Raw genomic sequence first — 17,182 nt, 5'->3', positions numbered from 1 at the left:
TCCCATGTTGCCTATTTCAGTCACAGTTTTTGTTATGGTGAAGAGTCAGAGACTGTGACTAACCATGAAAGCTACAGTTACCTGTAGATCCAGATAACCTTACTCACCTGACCTGGCACTGTCTACCTTCTGTTTACCAAACTGAAATCTAACATGCGTGTTTGGCATTTTTTAGAATAATGATGAAGTCGAGGAGTTGAGGAGAATCTGGAGTCTCAAGATGAAGCTTTCTTCCGTGAAGGGATAGCAAAGCTTGAACATGGGTGGATCCAGGGAAATACCTCTGTATGAGGGCAGCAAAAAACCAAACCAAAACAAAACAAACAAGAAAATCACTCAGAGCGCAGTACTCTGCCAAGGCTGTTTATTCCCCCATATGGCATTGTCAGGAATGCAGCAATTTTTTCTGTAGAAATGCAGCATTTGTTTATTAGTTATTGATGATCAGAAATCACGGCAACATATAATGTGGCCATTTAATATAGATGTATCCACAAATAAAATGACCTTGCGCTGAGCACAGGCGTGTGTTATGCATGTGTACGTTATGTACGGATACCGAATCTTGCGACCTAAATATGCAGCAGGTGGTAGGAATTGATGGGACTCAGAAACACCCCCACAATTTAATCAATTGTTCCTTGTATCATTTCTGACGGATGAGTCCTGATAAGTCCACAGTGGTGGATTTGTAGTAGGATCACAATCATGTGATCATCAGCAGGCAGCCGACGTAGTGTTCAGTTGTTGTCATGGTTACAGTGACGCCGTCTTTCAATCTGTATTCTTCTTACAAGTCAGTTTTCTCACGTGAGTCCATGGTTCTATGATTGGACATGATGACATCACTACAGCCATCTAATCAGTGAGTTGGTTATCAGTCCATGTGACTAGATGTTCCCAGCTCTTGGTGTCTGTCATGTCCTCCGCCTCCAATTCTGCTTAGTGGCAGCCTTCCCTGTCCTCCTTCTCCCTCATTTCCCTCTTCGCTTTGTGTGTGTTGTGTAAGTGTACAGGTGCAGGCCAGTGGATGATCATTTGATCGAGGACACCTGTGACAGGGAGTGGTCCACCTGTTACTCATTTCCTCTTTCCATAAAAGCCAGACTCAGACCACTGCTCAACGCCGGACTGTCGAACAACTCTCGTTAGTCAACTCAGGCCATTACTCTGTGCTTTGTGCTACAGTAACCTGAACTCTCTTGTGCCTCAGCTCTGTAACCTTCCCTGCCTGCACCACCTGTCACCTGCCCAAGCCTTGGCTCCACCCTCAACCATCCGGATCCAGTTCTGCTCCTTGGATTCCCCACCTGGCGCCTGCACCCATGAAGCGATCCTCCCTGCCACACCACACACCTCTTCTGCCTACATTACCCCCTCAACCACTCTTCCCATTTCCACTGGAAGCTTACAGTTAGTTAGAATCTCTGTCACTTTAGCTTATTGGAGTTAGCCTGTGTCTTGTGCTTGTGTACACTGTTGTGTGTTACTTCACGTGTCATGAAGTCATTTAATGTTTTGCCGTGTTGACGTTAATTGTATTAAATAATCTGTTGTAGTGTAGTATTTCTGTAGCCATGCTGTGTTTCTGATCCTGTTCTGTCCCCGACACTTTCCTGGCTTGGTGTTACCAAGTTCTGGTTAGCTCCCAATCCTATAGATATTTTGCCTGCATTACAATTAATCTGTGTTGTTGCTCGTAGTTCCACAATTTATATTTTTGTCATTTCGGGGCATTCTAAGTTCAATTCAGTTTTATTTACATTACCTTTCAAAAATTTCGGGTCACTTTGAAATGTCCTTATTTTTGAAAGAAAATAATTTTTTTCAATGAAGATAACATTAAATGAATGATAAATCCAATCTAGACATTGTTAATGTGGTAGATGACTATTCTAGGTGGAAACGGCTGATTTTTAATGGAATATCTCCATAGAGGTACAGAGGAACATTTCCAGCAACCATCACTCCTGTGTTCTAATGCTACATTGTGTTAGCTAATGGTGTTGAAAGGCTCATTGATGATTAGAAAACCCTTGTGCACTTATGTTAGCACATGAATAAAAGTGTGAGTTTTCATGGAGGACATGAAATTGTCTGGATGATCCCAAACTTTTGAATAGTAGTGTATATAGTGCAGAGTCATAATGTATGTCATCAACCCAGTGCTTAGCATAGTAAGGTACAGACATTATGAATTATAAGCAGAGTCAGAATCAGAGTCATTTCCTCTTTGTTCCCTCATGGTCGCCCTTGGGAGAGCTCTGCCCAGTTGTGCACTTATGATGTCACTTCCCCTTCCCACAAGCTGTGCATTTTGTATTGTTATACTTATTATTATTACTCTGCCAAGAACTCGGCAGGGTGATGTGACGATCGGCGTACGTTTGTCTGTTAATCTGTCCTTCCATCTGTGCACAACATTACTTCAAAACCCAATAACGGATTTGGATAAAATTTTCAGGGAATGTCAGAAATGACACAAGGACCAAGTGATTAGATTTTTGCAGTGATGTGGATTATAGTCTGGATCCACGGATTTGTTCAAGATTTCTGTATCATTGCGAGATAGCGGCATGGCATCACTGTAACTATGACAACAAGTGAACACTACATCAGCTGCCTGCTGACGATCACATGATTGTGATCCTACTACAAATCGACTGCTGCGGACTAATCTGGACTTATCCGCTGGAAATCATACAACGACTGAGCAGCCTTGGCGGAGTACTGCTCTCTGAGTGCTTTTATTGTTGTAAATAAATTATTGTTGGAGTTCCTGGTCTGCTGTGTCTAGACTGTCTGCATCTGAGTCTCAGAATCCCTTGTAACAGTGTGTTTGTAACAGGTCAAAAAGACATTAAAGACTAACTAAAGGCATCACTTGTTTTGATTTCTTGGTCCACATGAACTAGAATGAGTGTGAAAACTCCCTAGACCCTGACAAACAGTGCAATTAATACTGATTCATAAAACCTGAGTCAAATTAAAGGAGGACTTTGAAGGTTTTCTCTTCTTATTTTCTGTCATATTATTACAATGTATGAAGTCATAAATAAACAGATAAATAATCCCTGTAGAGAAAAAAAGCTCAGGCCTCAAAAGGTTTTCAAAGTTTTCTTCAACTTCACATATATTTTGAATTTCAAGGGTTCATTTTGGAGTGTGAATCCATTCTAGTGACAAAACAAGACTAGCATACTAGTTGAATCTCAGTTCACATATTGTTTAATTCTAATAACCCGGCGCCTAAAGGTTTAAACTTAAAATGATATCTTCATTTGAACAGAGAGAGAGCAGAGAATCAGCAGCATCTTCTTTCAGTATGTTTGTGGATCATTCTCATGCAAGCTGTGTGTTCAGACAGCACAAAAGAAGTGTATAATTCATTATTTATAGTGGACAAATCATGTTCTTTGTACATGTGTGATGTATGTGGTTTGTACATTACCCATCTGGATAAAGATTAATTTTGTGCATGTGCATTAGTGTGTGCATGCATCAGCTATAAATGGTGACTGTCCTGAGGCTGCACATGCTCCATGTGGAGCTGGATGTGACCGTACTGCCATGGCTGCTCTGTGGGAGAGAGCATGAGGTCATCAAACACCGCTGACTGCATGGCTGTGGGGAAACAACCCACATCATGCTTCTTCCTCCTTATCCCGCTCTCTTTCTGACTCCCTCCATCTAACAGCCTGTGGTTATAGGAGTCACAGTGACTTCAGGAAGAGTAGAGCGGCTCGCTAGCACTGCACTCAGTAAAATCTAAGCAAGGGTCAGGTTCACTCACTTTGCTTTCATCAAACTGAGTGATGCAGGAGAAGGAGCTAAAGGACACTACTGTTCAAACGTTTGGAGTCACTTAGAATGTCCTTATTTTTGAAAGAAAAGCATTTTTTTTCAATGAAGAGAACATTGAATGAAGTATAAATACAGTCTAGACATTGTTAATGTGGTAAATGACTACTCTAGCTGGAAACAGCTGATTTTTAATGGAATATCTCCATAGGGGTACAGAGGAACATTTCCAGCAACCATCACTCGTGTGTTCTAATGCTACATTGTGTTAGCTAATGGTGTTGAAATGGTGATTAGAAAACCTTGTGCAATTGTATTAGCACATGAATAAAGTGTGAGTTTTCATTGAAAACATTGTCTGGGTGACCCCAAAGTTTTCAATGGTAGAGTATATCTGTTTTGATACATGTAAAGAAGACAGAAACGAATAAACTCCCTTCCTTCATTCTACAGAAGTGAACAAATCACTGCAGCAAAATGTCCCCTGTGCATGTTATGCTATTATATACTTAGAATATTATTATTCTGCTAAGGAGAACGGATGTGACGATCGCCGTTGGTTTGTCTGTCTGTTCGCAACATCACTCAAAAATGGACAGATTTGGATGAAATTTTCAGGGAAGGTCATAAATGACACAAGGACCAAGTGATTAGATTTTGGCAGTGATGCGGCTTATAGTCTGGATCCACAGATTTGTTAAAGATTTCTATATCATTGTGAGATATCGGCATGGCGTCACTGTTACTATGACTACAAGTGAACACTACGTCAGCTGCTGACGATCACTTGATTGTGATCCTACTACAAATCCACCACTGTGGACTTATCAGGACTTATCCATCAGAAATGATACAAGGAACAGTTGATTAAATTGTGGGGGTGTTTCTGAGTCCCATCAATTCCCGCCACCCGTTACATATTTAGACCCTCCGATTCAGTATCCGTACATAATGTACACATGCATAACACACGTCTGTGCTCAGCACAAGGTCATTTTGTTTGTGGGTACATCTATATTAAATGGACACATTCTATGTTGCCGTGATTTCTGATCATCAATAACTAATAAACAAATGCTGCATTTATTGTTAAAAAATAAAAATAAAAAATGCTGCATTTCTGACAATGCCATATGGGGGAATGAGCAGTCTTGGCGGAGTACTGCGCTCTCTGAGTGCTTTTCTCGTTTCTCATGTATTTATGTAAAATCAGGACTTTGACAGTGCAGTTAATTATGCTGGAGCTCATATTAAACTATTTTGTACCCACTTTTGACTAATGATTATTTTCAGTATAGACTAATCTGTTGATTATTTTTCTAATAATTAAACAAATTGGTTGTAAGAATTCAGAAAATAGTGAGACAATCAGCCACAAGCACTCTAAATTAATATCAATTTAGCTGTCAATACATTTGTTGTCAATAAACAAACTCATTAAATAACTAATAATTTCAGCTAGCATTCTGATATGATACATTTGATGTGTTTCTTTTAAATTACTACAAAGTGAATTGCATTCCAGCTGACACATAAGACAAAGAACTTTAAACACTGCATCATTATAATTGAGTGCACTTACACATAACTCTGCCTAAATCCATGTGCATTCTGAAAAACTTTTCAGAGATTTTCAGTCGGATTTAGGATTGCACTGTATTTCATTAGTCTCATAGCTTAATGGCTGTAGCAGCAGCAGCTAACAGTCAGTCACTTTTTTCAGCAGGGCTTCAGACTGCAGGGGCACTAATGAGCGTAGTGTTGCCACACATCTAAATAATTTAGCTGTTTCCAAGAAGACGAGGCAACGCCTGTGTCTTCTGCTGTGGCCACAACAAACTATCTCTCACATAAATAATCTGACTGCTTCTCCTCTGCTTTATGAAGGATGCAATCTGTATTCTTTAAAGCATAAAGGCTCTATTAAAGCACATTTTGCTTGTTGTACTACCAATAACAAATACATGAATAAATTACATATTTATTAAAATATTATCAGCTTCACCGCTCTTCTCTGCTTTTAGTATAACTGATGAGCATAGCTGACATACAGTGCTGAGTATTTGCCCCTCTACAGATATCTTCTGGTTTTACATATTCATCACGTCTCATAAATGTTTCAGATCATCAAACTGTTTTTAATATGAGACAAAGACAACCCAAGAAAAGACAAAATGCAGTTTTTAAATGAAGATTTTATTTATTGAAGGAAAAATGCTGTCCAGTCCATCTTGCTCTATATGAAAAAGTAATTGCCCCTTTAGCTACCAATCTTCCAAATGACCAAATTCATTTGGCAAATGGGTTCAGCTTCACCAGCCACACCCACATCTGATTAGATCCAGGCTTGTTGAATGTAAACATCGCTAAATACAACCTGTCTGGTATTGTGAAGTAGCTAAAGGGTTTGAAAAAGCAGCACATGATGCTACGTTCTAAAGATTCAAGAACCAATGAGAAACTAAATCACTGACATTTATCAGTCTGGAGGGTGACAAAGCCATTACTAAGGCTCTGGGACTCCAGAGACCCACACTGAGAGACATTATCCACAAATGGAGAAAACACGGAACAGTGGTGAACCTTCCCAGGAGTGGACCAATGACCAACATTTCTACAAGAGTGCTTCAATATCTCATCCAAAAGAACCCAGATGGACATCAGAAGAACTGCAGACCTCACTGGCCTCAGTTAAGGTTTGTCTAGATGATTCCACAATATGGAAAACACTGGGTGACAATGGCCTCCATGGGAGAGTTGCAAGGTGAAAACCACTACTGACCAAAGAGAACAAAAAGGTTAATCTAGCGCTTGAAAAAAAATATCTCAATGAGCCCCAAGATTTTTGGATAACATCCTGTAGACTGATGAGTCAAAGGTGGAACTTTATGGAAGACATGGGTCCTTTATATCTGGTGTAAAGCTAACATTGCATTCCACAAGAAGAACATGATACCAACAGTGAAACATGGTGGTGGTAGTGTGATGGTTTGAGGACCTGGATGACTTGTCATAAATGATGGAGCCATGAATTCTGCTCTCTATCAGAAAATCCTCCTGGAAATATCCGCCATCAGTTCATGGCCTAAAGCTCTGAGTGGTTCAAAAAGAACAAAATTAAGGTTTTGCAGTATCAGAGTCAAAGTCCAGACTTGAATCTAATAAAGATGCTGTGAAAAGATCTTAAAAGTGCATTTAATGCTGGAAAACCATCTAATGTGACTGAATTAAAACTATTCTGCAGAGAAGAGTGGACCAAAATTCCTCTATGGTGACATAAAGGACTGATCACAAGCAATCTGAACTGGGATTTAGAAACAGTTTTAAGTTGGAACCAGTTCTCAATGTCCACCTCTACTGCTTATATTACCCACAATGTAACTGAGCTGCTAATAGTTTGTTGTTTTACTATTTGAGATGAATACAGTCTGAAGTCTGCTGCTACAGTGTTCCAGGAAGTGAACTTACATCTACTACACAGATTTTCACTTTTCAAACTTGCAGGTGTCAGACCCAACCAAAACTGTATTTGTCATTTTGACTTCGAAATGTTTAGTACAGGTCTATAGTGAGAAGACAAATTGTTAAAAAAGAAAGTCATGTTTTGTTTAAGTGACACTAAATTTAAAACTCAAAGGCAAATGATGTTCTTCCAGCTAACCTGATAATCATCCAGCAGCATGTCAAATTAGAAGTGAAAGCAGCTTCCCACCTCCACCACTTCCATATGTCTATTAGATGAGTAGCTTTGCCAGAGGGCTCATTGGCAGGGAAACTATGAGCCACCTTTAGCATCCCGTAGAGTCTAATTTAACCCTCCCTATGATACGGCGCCCTGGAGAGCCAGGTAATCCAATCTGAGGTCTCTCTCTGTTCTTTCCGCTTGGACAGGAATGTGAATGTCTTGATCAGGACCAGAAAGGCCTTTTCCTCACAGTGCAATGACAGATGGCACAAGATGAGTAGGCTTCATTCCCCCACCCCCATCCCTCTCTATGTAATCCTCTCCTCTCCAGCACCCTGCTCTCCACTGCCATCCCCAGCTCTCCTGCTTTCTTTTTTCTCTTTCTTCTCATACTGTCTCAAACCACTTCGTAGCCCGATGTCTGCTGCTGCTGTTTTAAGTCCCTTTCCCTCTCCCAGGTTTTCCCTGTGACAGACAGAATGAGAGAGAGTGAGCAGCTCCTACAGCAGGATTTCACATATTGTGCCCAGTCAGAGCATCAGAGAGAAAGCTAACATATGGCAGCTGTTAGGATTATCAACATAAGTTGTATGGAATGAACACCAACAATTACATGCTGGTATGGACTGACCTATTTAGAGGGGAGGATGGACCCAAAACAGCTGAAGATCTCAAATGCAAAATTTATGTCCTGGAATGTACAATTATTCATTTCGGTTTTATATTATACATTTTGTATATGTATTATGTTGCTTTTGACAAGTAAAGCAATGGTTAATCAATCTACACTATCCAGGGTGTCTCTAAAGTCTGGACATATAGGAAATCTCATTAACTATATATATTTTTTAACTATATTTAGGGTTATGGTTAGGGTTAGGGAAGGGATTTTTTGGGGTTAGGGTTAATTTTGGACATAACAAATTCTTTAGTTTCGGCTGATACATTTGGTCATCCATAACGGGGTTTGTCCATGACACTGCCCATCACTTTAAACTTTTTAACCATATTCACTATCGAGGAAAAGTCAAGTGGAATCCTCCTTGGATGTCGAGCATTAAACTCATTAAACTCATCTGCTATCTTTCAATATGTCCGTCCCGTGAGAAGTACCAGTTCAACTCATTCTTCTTTCGACAAAGCTATAGCTAATCTGTGGAGGCAAAAAAAAAAAAAAAAATTAGTAAATGAGACTTCCTATGTGTCCAGACTTTAGGGACTTCCTGTACTTTATGGTCTCACTCACACAATATGTGATTAGATATTCCTACTGCCTTGAATTTATTGATCTTTTCAGGTGACATCACTTCTGCATATGCAATAAGTGATTATGTTTTGTGATAATGCTTATTCTATTGTCTTTCTTTACCTTATTGAATTGGATTTGTTTTCACTATGAGCAAGAAAACAAAACTTTTCTAAGTCTAATGTAAGGTCAGAGACAGTGCTAATGATCCGTTCCATGCTGAAGAAGCCAAGACTCGGACCCACCCTTTCTTCTGTCATTGCTGATGGCTATCAGATTTACCACAATGAATCCAAAAACAATTACTGAGAATAGAACTGACATCAACTCAGAAGGCCAAAGAAAAGATTTACATCAAATAAGCAAACTGTAAGATTAAAATAGGCAATGAACACAGAAAAGAGACACGGTGACCCAAAGAGTCAGGGGGCCCAGAACCATGTTGAGAATTGAAGGTTCAGAAGTGGAGATGTTCTCATCTCAGGTTTGCTAAAATCCTACTCCTAATCCCAGTCTTGATCCTTAAGTGTCTAAATATTTGCTCATAAAAATGTGATCAGGTTTTTTAACATATACATTTGTTTAAAAACAGGATCTATGTTTGAAGTTTATTTGAAGATTTCTCATAATATTTTGAATATTGCATGTAAGATTTTGTCCAAAGTAGTGCCAATGTGTATATTTAGAGGCTTTAACAGACTCTCATTCTCCAATGAAGTTATGGCCAGTGTGTTGTATTCTGGTTTTCAGTAAGCTTCATTAACATAAGATGTGTGATATGCATTCCAGGAATTTGTAAATTAATAAAACTGAATGAATTTATTATTGATGTCATGATTGATTTTAAAGAGGTTGCTACCCTTAACAAAAGACACAGCAGAGGACAGAAGAGTAAATCCAACCTGTATATGAGATGGATCAGCGAGTATATTAAATGAAAGTTGATCTGTAGGAGAACAACTACTCGAAAGCAAAAATGAACAAAAGGGGAAGAACATAACTAAATATTTCCACTATAAATTGGTACAAATGGCATAAATTGGTGCACAAGCATTGTAAATATTCACATTAACAAATCTAATGAAAAGATCAGAACCAACAAAGTGTTAGTCCGTCACCTAATACTCTCCAACATCCTTACACTGTAAATGGCTCTCAGCTCAGGAACGCTCATAAATTGAACTGACATTGCATTTCCTAGGACAAGAGGAAACTGTGAATCTGCTGGATACTACTTTCAGCCATGGCAGACTCAACATTTGATGCTCTACTGCAGTAGCTCCTGACTGTTTTTGTCAAATCTGACCTCTCAGTGTCATCAGATTAACTCAAGTATCTTCATTTAACACGATCACTCAAATTCAGAAAGTGTTCATTTGAATTCATTTTAAGATGGATTTTATTTTACTAAACCTAATGTTCAAGTCTACTCGATTCAAAGTTGCAATTTACATGTATTAGAGGTAATCTGTTCACATCCCCCACACCACTGCAGAAATTCATAGTGGGGTGCAAGTATTAATGGATGGAGTCTTTCATGATATTTATTGACAGTGACAAATCATTGGTCACTTTCTGATAACCCGTCCTACAACACTTCATCTTCACAAACTCAGACATTATCCTCTTGCTGTGACTGCTACTGTTGCTTCTCTCCCTCTCTCTGCACTGCTTCCATAAATCTAAGTAATTATGCGGTCAGTGATTATAGAAGATGCTGCACGATGAGGAGATGAATGGATGTTGCTGATCTGGCCAAACGCTAACAGCTGAGGCATCATTACTGTACAAGCCTGATAGATGGATAAGCATCAAAAGACTAGGTTCAAAATTGTTAAATATTAAGTTAAATGTGAAAGGGAATCAGAATTAATGTGTCTATAGCAATGTGAGTGCTTTCTGGTTATGATGCATTCCTTGCATATATAAACTGTCAATATCACACATATTTATAGAAAAAGCAGTCTTGTCTTATTCAAATTATATGTCTAATAACTACATTTATATATGCTGTCATTTCACAAGGTCCTAATATCTTAAGAGCACAGTGGGGAATATGGAGCAATGATGAAAGTAAAGGAGCTTGTGAATGCATAAATCAAGCTACATGTAAAGTAAAACAGGACGAGAGGGAAGGCTTTATGCTTTGCTCTGACTCTTGACCACTCTCCTCGCTTGGACAGTATGAGTCTAACAGCAACATCACAGTACACTAGGTTTACACTACTAAACATGACCTGTAGCAGCAGAAATAATGAGATTCTCACTCCAAAACACCCCCTCCAGGGAGGATTCTCACAGGATGCAAAGAGGAAAGTGTCCACTTAATATTCCTTTTTCTGATTTTTCATGAAGTAGCAATAGCAGAAGAAGTAGTAGCAGTGGAACCAAGAAAAGTATTCAGAGAGCACAGTACTCTGCCATGGCTGCTCAGTCATTGTATGATTTCCAAAAACTTGTGGTCTGCAGCAGTGGATTTGTAGTAGGATCACAATCATGTGATCATCAGCAGGCAGCTGACATAGTGTTCACTTGTTGTCAGTGACGCTGTGCCGCTACCTCGCAATGATACAGAAAACTTTAACAAATCCATGGATCCAGACTATAAGCCGCATTACTGCCAAAATTTAATCACTTGGTCCTTGAGTCATTTCTGACATTCTCTGAAAATTCCATCCAAATCCGTTAGTCCATTTTTTAGTGCTGTTGCGAATAAACAGACGAACCACCACCGATCATCACACAACTAACTCTGCTGCGTTCCTTCGCAGAGTAACAATAGTAGCTATAAGAGATGCAGCATTGTAGGAGCAGTAGCAGCAGCACCAGGAGGAGCAGTAATCACAGTAGAAATAGTACAGAATGGTTGTAGTGAGGATCGTAGTGGCAGTAGAAATGTCAGTAGCAATAGTAAGCAGCAGCAGAAGTAGCTGTAACAGGAGAAGTAAAAGTAGCAGCTGCAGTATCAGTAGCACTAGGAGCAGAAGTGGTTGTAGCAGCAGTAGTAGAGATACTGGCAACAGCAAAAGCAGTTTCAGTAGTAGCAGCAATAGTATTAGACTAAGGGCAACATCAATAGATGTAGAAGAGGAAGTGGCAGTAACACAAGTCGTAAGAGAAACGGTAGCAGTAGAGGTAGCAACAGCAACATTCAGACAGAGTATTAGTGGTAGAAGCATAAACTGTGGTGGCAGAAGCCATGGCAAAAAGAATATCAGCTGTAGCAGCAGTGAGAGCAGCAAAGGTGGAATGAACATGGGCAGTAGTGGCAGTGGTGGTAGATGAATTTATAGGATTAGTGTAACAGTGTATATATAGTAAATAATTCCACTTGCTGTAATTTGGTTTGCATTTATTGTTGTTGGCTCCATAGCCCCCTCTTTGGAGCTTTAGTGTGTAACTGGCGTTGGTGCCACGCTGTTAGTTCCTGAGAGGTGTGCACGACGTAGGTTGTGGAGCACAGCACAGGCTCATAAATGGTTGTTTTCTTGATGTCCTTTTGGGTATATGGATCATTCCAGAATTGGAGGACATCTGGGCTTCAAAATCTTCTGTGTTATAATTTTCTGCTCCATATTGATCAATAATAGGTAAGGACATAGCTTTGCGCTACCCGTTCTTTAGGAAAACTGTTAGATGATGTTAATTCCAGCGTTTCATGTGATTCACTGTTTTCTTCTTCTACCAGCTAAAACGGTTACGCTAACAGGGTTGCTGTGGGACATACATTCCATGCATAACAATTGTTATTTAAAATATTATGTTGATAAAAAAAAATGTTCCCACAATTACAAGAGACATCAATGAAAAAAAAATCAATAAAGGAGATTTAAATTTAATTTTAACTGTTTTATTTGACATTCAGTTTGGTCATCAGGGGGGTGGGACAAGAGAAAATTGACATTTTAGGGTGAACTCCAGACTTATTTGGTATTATTAAAAATATTTTCAAACATTCTTTTCCCCTATTTTTTTTTTTTTTTTTTTTTTTAAGATTTGGTCTCAGGACAACAACTGCATGTTTTAGTATTTTGTACATGGATTATTTAAAATTTGATGGGTGGGACGTAAAATGTCCTCCAGTTCTGGAATGACTCATGTACACTGTGATCTGTTTGGATGTTCACTGGAGTGTGTTGACATATACTTAATGTTTTAACTTGTTTCAACATGTATTTGGGGAGTGTGAGACACTCTGTGAGCTAGCTACCTAGTGTGCTGTGCACGAGACGGCCGACCCGCTCACCAGAGGTTTTCTTATATTTACCAGTTGCCAGAATAAACAGCACAAAGAAGAGACAGAAAATTAAGCAACTTCAAAATAGGTTTGTGTCTCTCTGAGTCTGGTTGTCCTCTGTAGGAGGACTAATGGCCTTTTACATGTCTGTGCCCAGTAGACTGTCGTCTCATGATCAATATGGCAGTAATTTCAGTAGTAGTAGCTGCAGGGGTAGATACAGGATAGGATCTCACTCCGTCACCATGCAGCTGCTGAATGTGAGCTGAATGTGCTGATGGGGGATCACACTGCTATACATGCAAAGTACACAGAGATATGGTCTTTCATCTCCATATCTCCACCCTTACTGACCCGTCAACATGAAGTTATTGTCAGATACATCAAGATGATGAACCACATTATTTTTCACAGAAATGGAACTGAGAAGTGAAATAGATCAGATCACTCTATGAAGGCATTCATCTGATCACTGAGCACACTGACTGTGGGTTGCCCATTACTGCAGATGGTGAGCCATCAAGGCCATTGAGGCATCCTCAAAGGAAGGCACAGCTGCAACACACACACACACGCACACACACACACACACACACACACACACACACAGCGAGAGAGAGAGAGAGAGTCTCTCTCTGGTTTCAGATTGGACTCAGACCAGTTCCCTCAATCAGAAACCACATCCTCTCTGTCTGAACACAGCCTTCCTGTGTAGCACTACCACTCGCAGGAACATAATGGACACTTGCATTTGAGTTTTGCATTTTACAACCACCATTATACCCGACAGTAGGTTTGGTGTTCTTGTGGTTAAGGGCCTCACCTTCTCTCCTCCAGACATAATTCTAGCCAGACAGCTACATTTTTGTTTTATCTGACCTTTCCTTCAAAAGGCCTTTTCTTTGTCCATGTGACCAGCAGCAAACTTCATTTGAATCTTTAGGGCTTACTTCTGGCACAGCAGCCTCTCAGCTCACGGCTATGTAAAACATGACTGACTGTGAACACTCACACCTCGGTTCCAGCACCTTCTAATTCATGGCAGACTTGCTTTTTGTGATTCTTACTGACTTTTGATCATCTTAACCAATCACCTCTCAGCAGCAGGTGATAATCTGTTTTCTTCCTGATCATGACAGTGACACAGCTTTGCCATGCACTTCATTCTTCAAAACAATTGTTTGCATGGTCGATTTAAGAACCTGTAGCTGCATTGAAATGGTTCCAGATGACTTTTCTGACTGAAGACAATGATTTCCTTTTTCAGATCTACTGAGCTCCTGACTTTCCCATTGTTGTATTTGTAGCTGAGTAAAATGAGTGTATCAAATGGGCCTATTTAAACTGGCTCAGGAGTCAGCAGCTGTAGCCAATAAACTTTTATATTATATATGTATATTTATTATCTATTTTTGCATATTTCTCACAGTTAAATGTTTATATTTATTGAATATTAGACAAAGATAACCCACAAAACAGAATATTTTTTTAAGTGATGATTTATTAAAGATGTATTGAAAACTTTTGCCCCCCTAAACCTAATAACTGATTGGTCCACCCTTGGTAGCAACAACAGCAGTTAAATGCTGGAAACTGAGGAAGCAGAGTGTAAAGTTCGTTGGTTACCATTCCTGGGGTCTATCTGTGGCCCTCAGTCGGCCCTTGGGCCTCCTTTGAGCAGGGTCCAAGTTGCTCCCATTGCTCAACATCATCAAAGATAAATGTATGTGATTTGATCATTTCACTCTCTTCATTCTGATTTTGGGCAAACAGACTTGACCAGAGCATCCATCCAGGGGTTGGTCACAGAGGGGCTGGAGTGTATCCCAGCTGATTTAGGATGAAGGCAGGGGACACCTGGACAGGTCACCAGTCTATCACAGGACTACACATAGAGATAATCACATTCACACCTATGGACAATTCAGCCAAAGCATGTTTTTGTGGGAGGGAGCTGGAGTACCTGAAGAAAACCCAAACATGCACAGGCAGAATGTGCAGAGATCCAAGAAAGATCCTGGGGAAACCAGGATGTGAACCTCGGATCTTCTAGCTGCAAGGCGACAGTGCTGACCACCAATCCACTGTGCAGCCCTGGGTAGAACATGTATGTGTTGATTTGTATTATTTTCATATGACTCATTTTGTTGGCCCTTCAGCCAGAAATCCCAGTAAAATTATATTTATAACCAAACAGCAATACATTTTTGCATTTAGTGAAATGCTGAGTATTAAGCAACCTGATTAAACGGCCCTCATTGGGTTGGGCCATGCTTTATTACAGTTATTAGACTGATTAAATGGTGTAAGAAGACTGCTCACACAAAACACTGTACCCCAGCCGAGACCTCTTCCTGCCTCATGAGTGCTCTGACTGGCTGAAATGATTATGTCATTATTTGCAGCAGCAGCAGCAGCAGCAGCAGCTCGGGCTAGCGCCACTTCAGGAGGCGACCAGAGACCTGAGAACACGCAGGACACGCACTGCCACGCAGCGTCATCATTAACATGCGCGCCTCTTCTGCAAAATAGCATGACAACAAGCAGTCTGCAGCCACAGGCCATCCATCCCCTCACACACACACACACACACACACACACACACACACACACACACACACACACACACACACACACACAGCTCAGCCTGGAACCAACATTTGCATCCATCAGACAAACGGCTCGGTGCTGTATTCGCCCTCTGCTCAGGTGCACAGGCAGCACCCAGCAGCCCGATTCATATTTAATGACAGTCAGAGCTACACAATGCCTGCCTTGTCCGTGTCTGAAATGCACACTGCTGTTTGAGCAAGAACTTTAGATCCAGTTCACTCTTACCTTTCCGGATGAGATCTTCGATTTCCTGGTCAAAACCCAGCCGATGGCATTTCCTCCACAGCCCCATGTTGGTTGAGTTATACTGCCGGTGACAGTCGTCCGCAGCGCTCATGGCGAACAGCTGCCGCCGGTTCCGGGCGAGCAGCAGCTTCTCCTCCCAGCGGGGCAGGCTGCTCCGGCTGGCCCGCAGCGGTAGGCTGTTGTTGGGGATGTAGATGAAGCCCGGGTCCTTGCGGCGGGTGGAGTAGCTTCGGCACCGGTCCCTGTACCTCCTGGCGTCAGTCTCGTACCAGTGATCGGAGCACATCGCCACGGCCAGCATTCCCAGGGCGCAAAGAGACAGAGAGAGCCCGGCGTAGAGCAGTAACTTCCCGGCAGCCATGCTCGCTCCTGTCACAGCCGCATCAGCACCTCGACACACGCACAGCTCCTCTGCGGCTCCACCGATGGCTCAGCTCACATCACCTCTGGAGAGCAGCGTCGGGACCATCGTCGAGGTGGCGATTATGTGCAAACAGAAGCTTTCCAATGGCACGGCTCACAGACAGAAGAATACGTCAAACCCGTGTATTCCAGTGTTCACGTCTTTCCTGCGTACGAGGCGCTGCAGCAGGTCGGAGACAGAGGACGCTTATCTCATCTCAGCCCTGATCCACAGCATTCATCTGAGCAAGGCGACACCAGCGAGCACAAAACACATCAGCACATGTCCTGCTTTTCAGTAAAGCATATAAAGCAAGCATATATTAGGCTATATTTTGCACAAAACAATATTGTCAAGGTATACCCACCCTCTGAAATAAACGACAGACAATGAAGGGGGCAGTAAAAGCTGTGGAAACCACAGACGGTAGAAATCTATGATGGAATCACAGAAAATCTACATTTAACCGAAGTCTAGTCTGCAAATAAAATATATCTCTCTATATATATACTAGGAAACACGTATCATTATTCAGTGCAAATGACGTGAGCCTCTTAGACTGAGTCAGTGTAGACGTACCTGATTGGTCCTCACAGAGGCCAGCAGCAGCAGGAGGAGAGAGGAGGATCAGCAGCAGTCAGCATCCCCAGCATCCCCAGCATCCCCAGCACGTCTGATGGGATGACGGCAGCTGCTACAGGGCAGGTCTGTCCACGGACCAATCAACAGCCGTCTGTCTGGACTTACACCGTGTTAGCTTCCAGGGTACATGGTATGTGATTGAGCAGTCGTAAACTACTACTGCTTCTGCTACTACAACAGCTATTTCTATTTATAACCCAAAACCTACAAGCCTGCTGCTGCTAGGTTTATGTCTCACTAGTGCTCTGATCCTCTATGCAAAAGCCATGACAAGGAACAGAACTTGATTTGTTCAGCATTGCAACTGTC

The 17,182-nt window shown here is 41.1% G+C and overlaps 1 protein-coding gene across 2 annotated transcripts in view; it reads right to left on the bottom strand.

Annotated features, from left to right (window-relative positions):
* Positions 1-16,963, bottom strand: part of tmem178bb (transmembrane protein 178Bb) — a 96,749-nt gene extending 79,786 nt beyond the window's left edge. Inside the window, exons 1-2 of one of the 2 annotated variants that reach the window (XM_023292819.3) lie at positions 16,811-16,963; positions 15,808-16,472 (exon numbers count right to left, since the gene is read on the bottom strand). In XM_023292819.3, coding sequence (XP_023148587.1) covers positions 15,808-16,189 — 382 coding nt within the window. In that variant the 5' untranslated portion in view covers positions 16,190-16,472; positions 16,811-16,963. Of the gene's footprint in view, positions 1-15,807; positions 16,473-16,598; positions 16,750-16,810 lie in introns of those variants that run through there. The other variant, XM_035958436.2, reaches the window with a different exon arrangement.
* Between the last annotated feature and the right edge of the window lie 219 nt (positions 16,964-17,182).

The sequence above is a fragment of the Amphiprion ocellaris genome, chromosome 21, assembly GCF_022539595.1.
Source record: "Amphiprion ocellaris isolate individual 3 ecotype Okinawa chromosome 21, ASM2253959v1, whole genome shotgun sequence".
NCBI lineage: Eukaryota > Metazoa > Chordata > Actinopteri > Pomacentridae > Amphiprion > Amphiprion ocellaris.
This window is presented reverse-complemented; position numbering and strand designations above follow the sequence as displayed.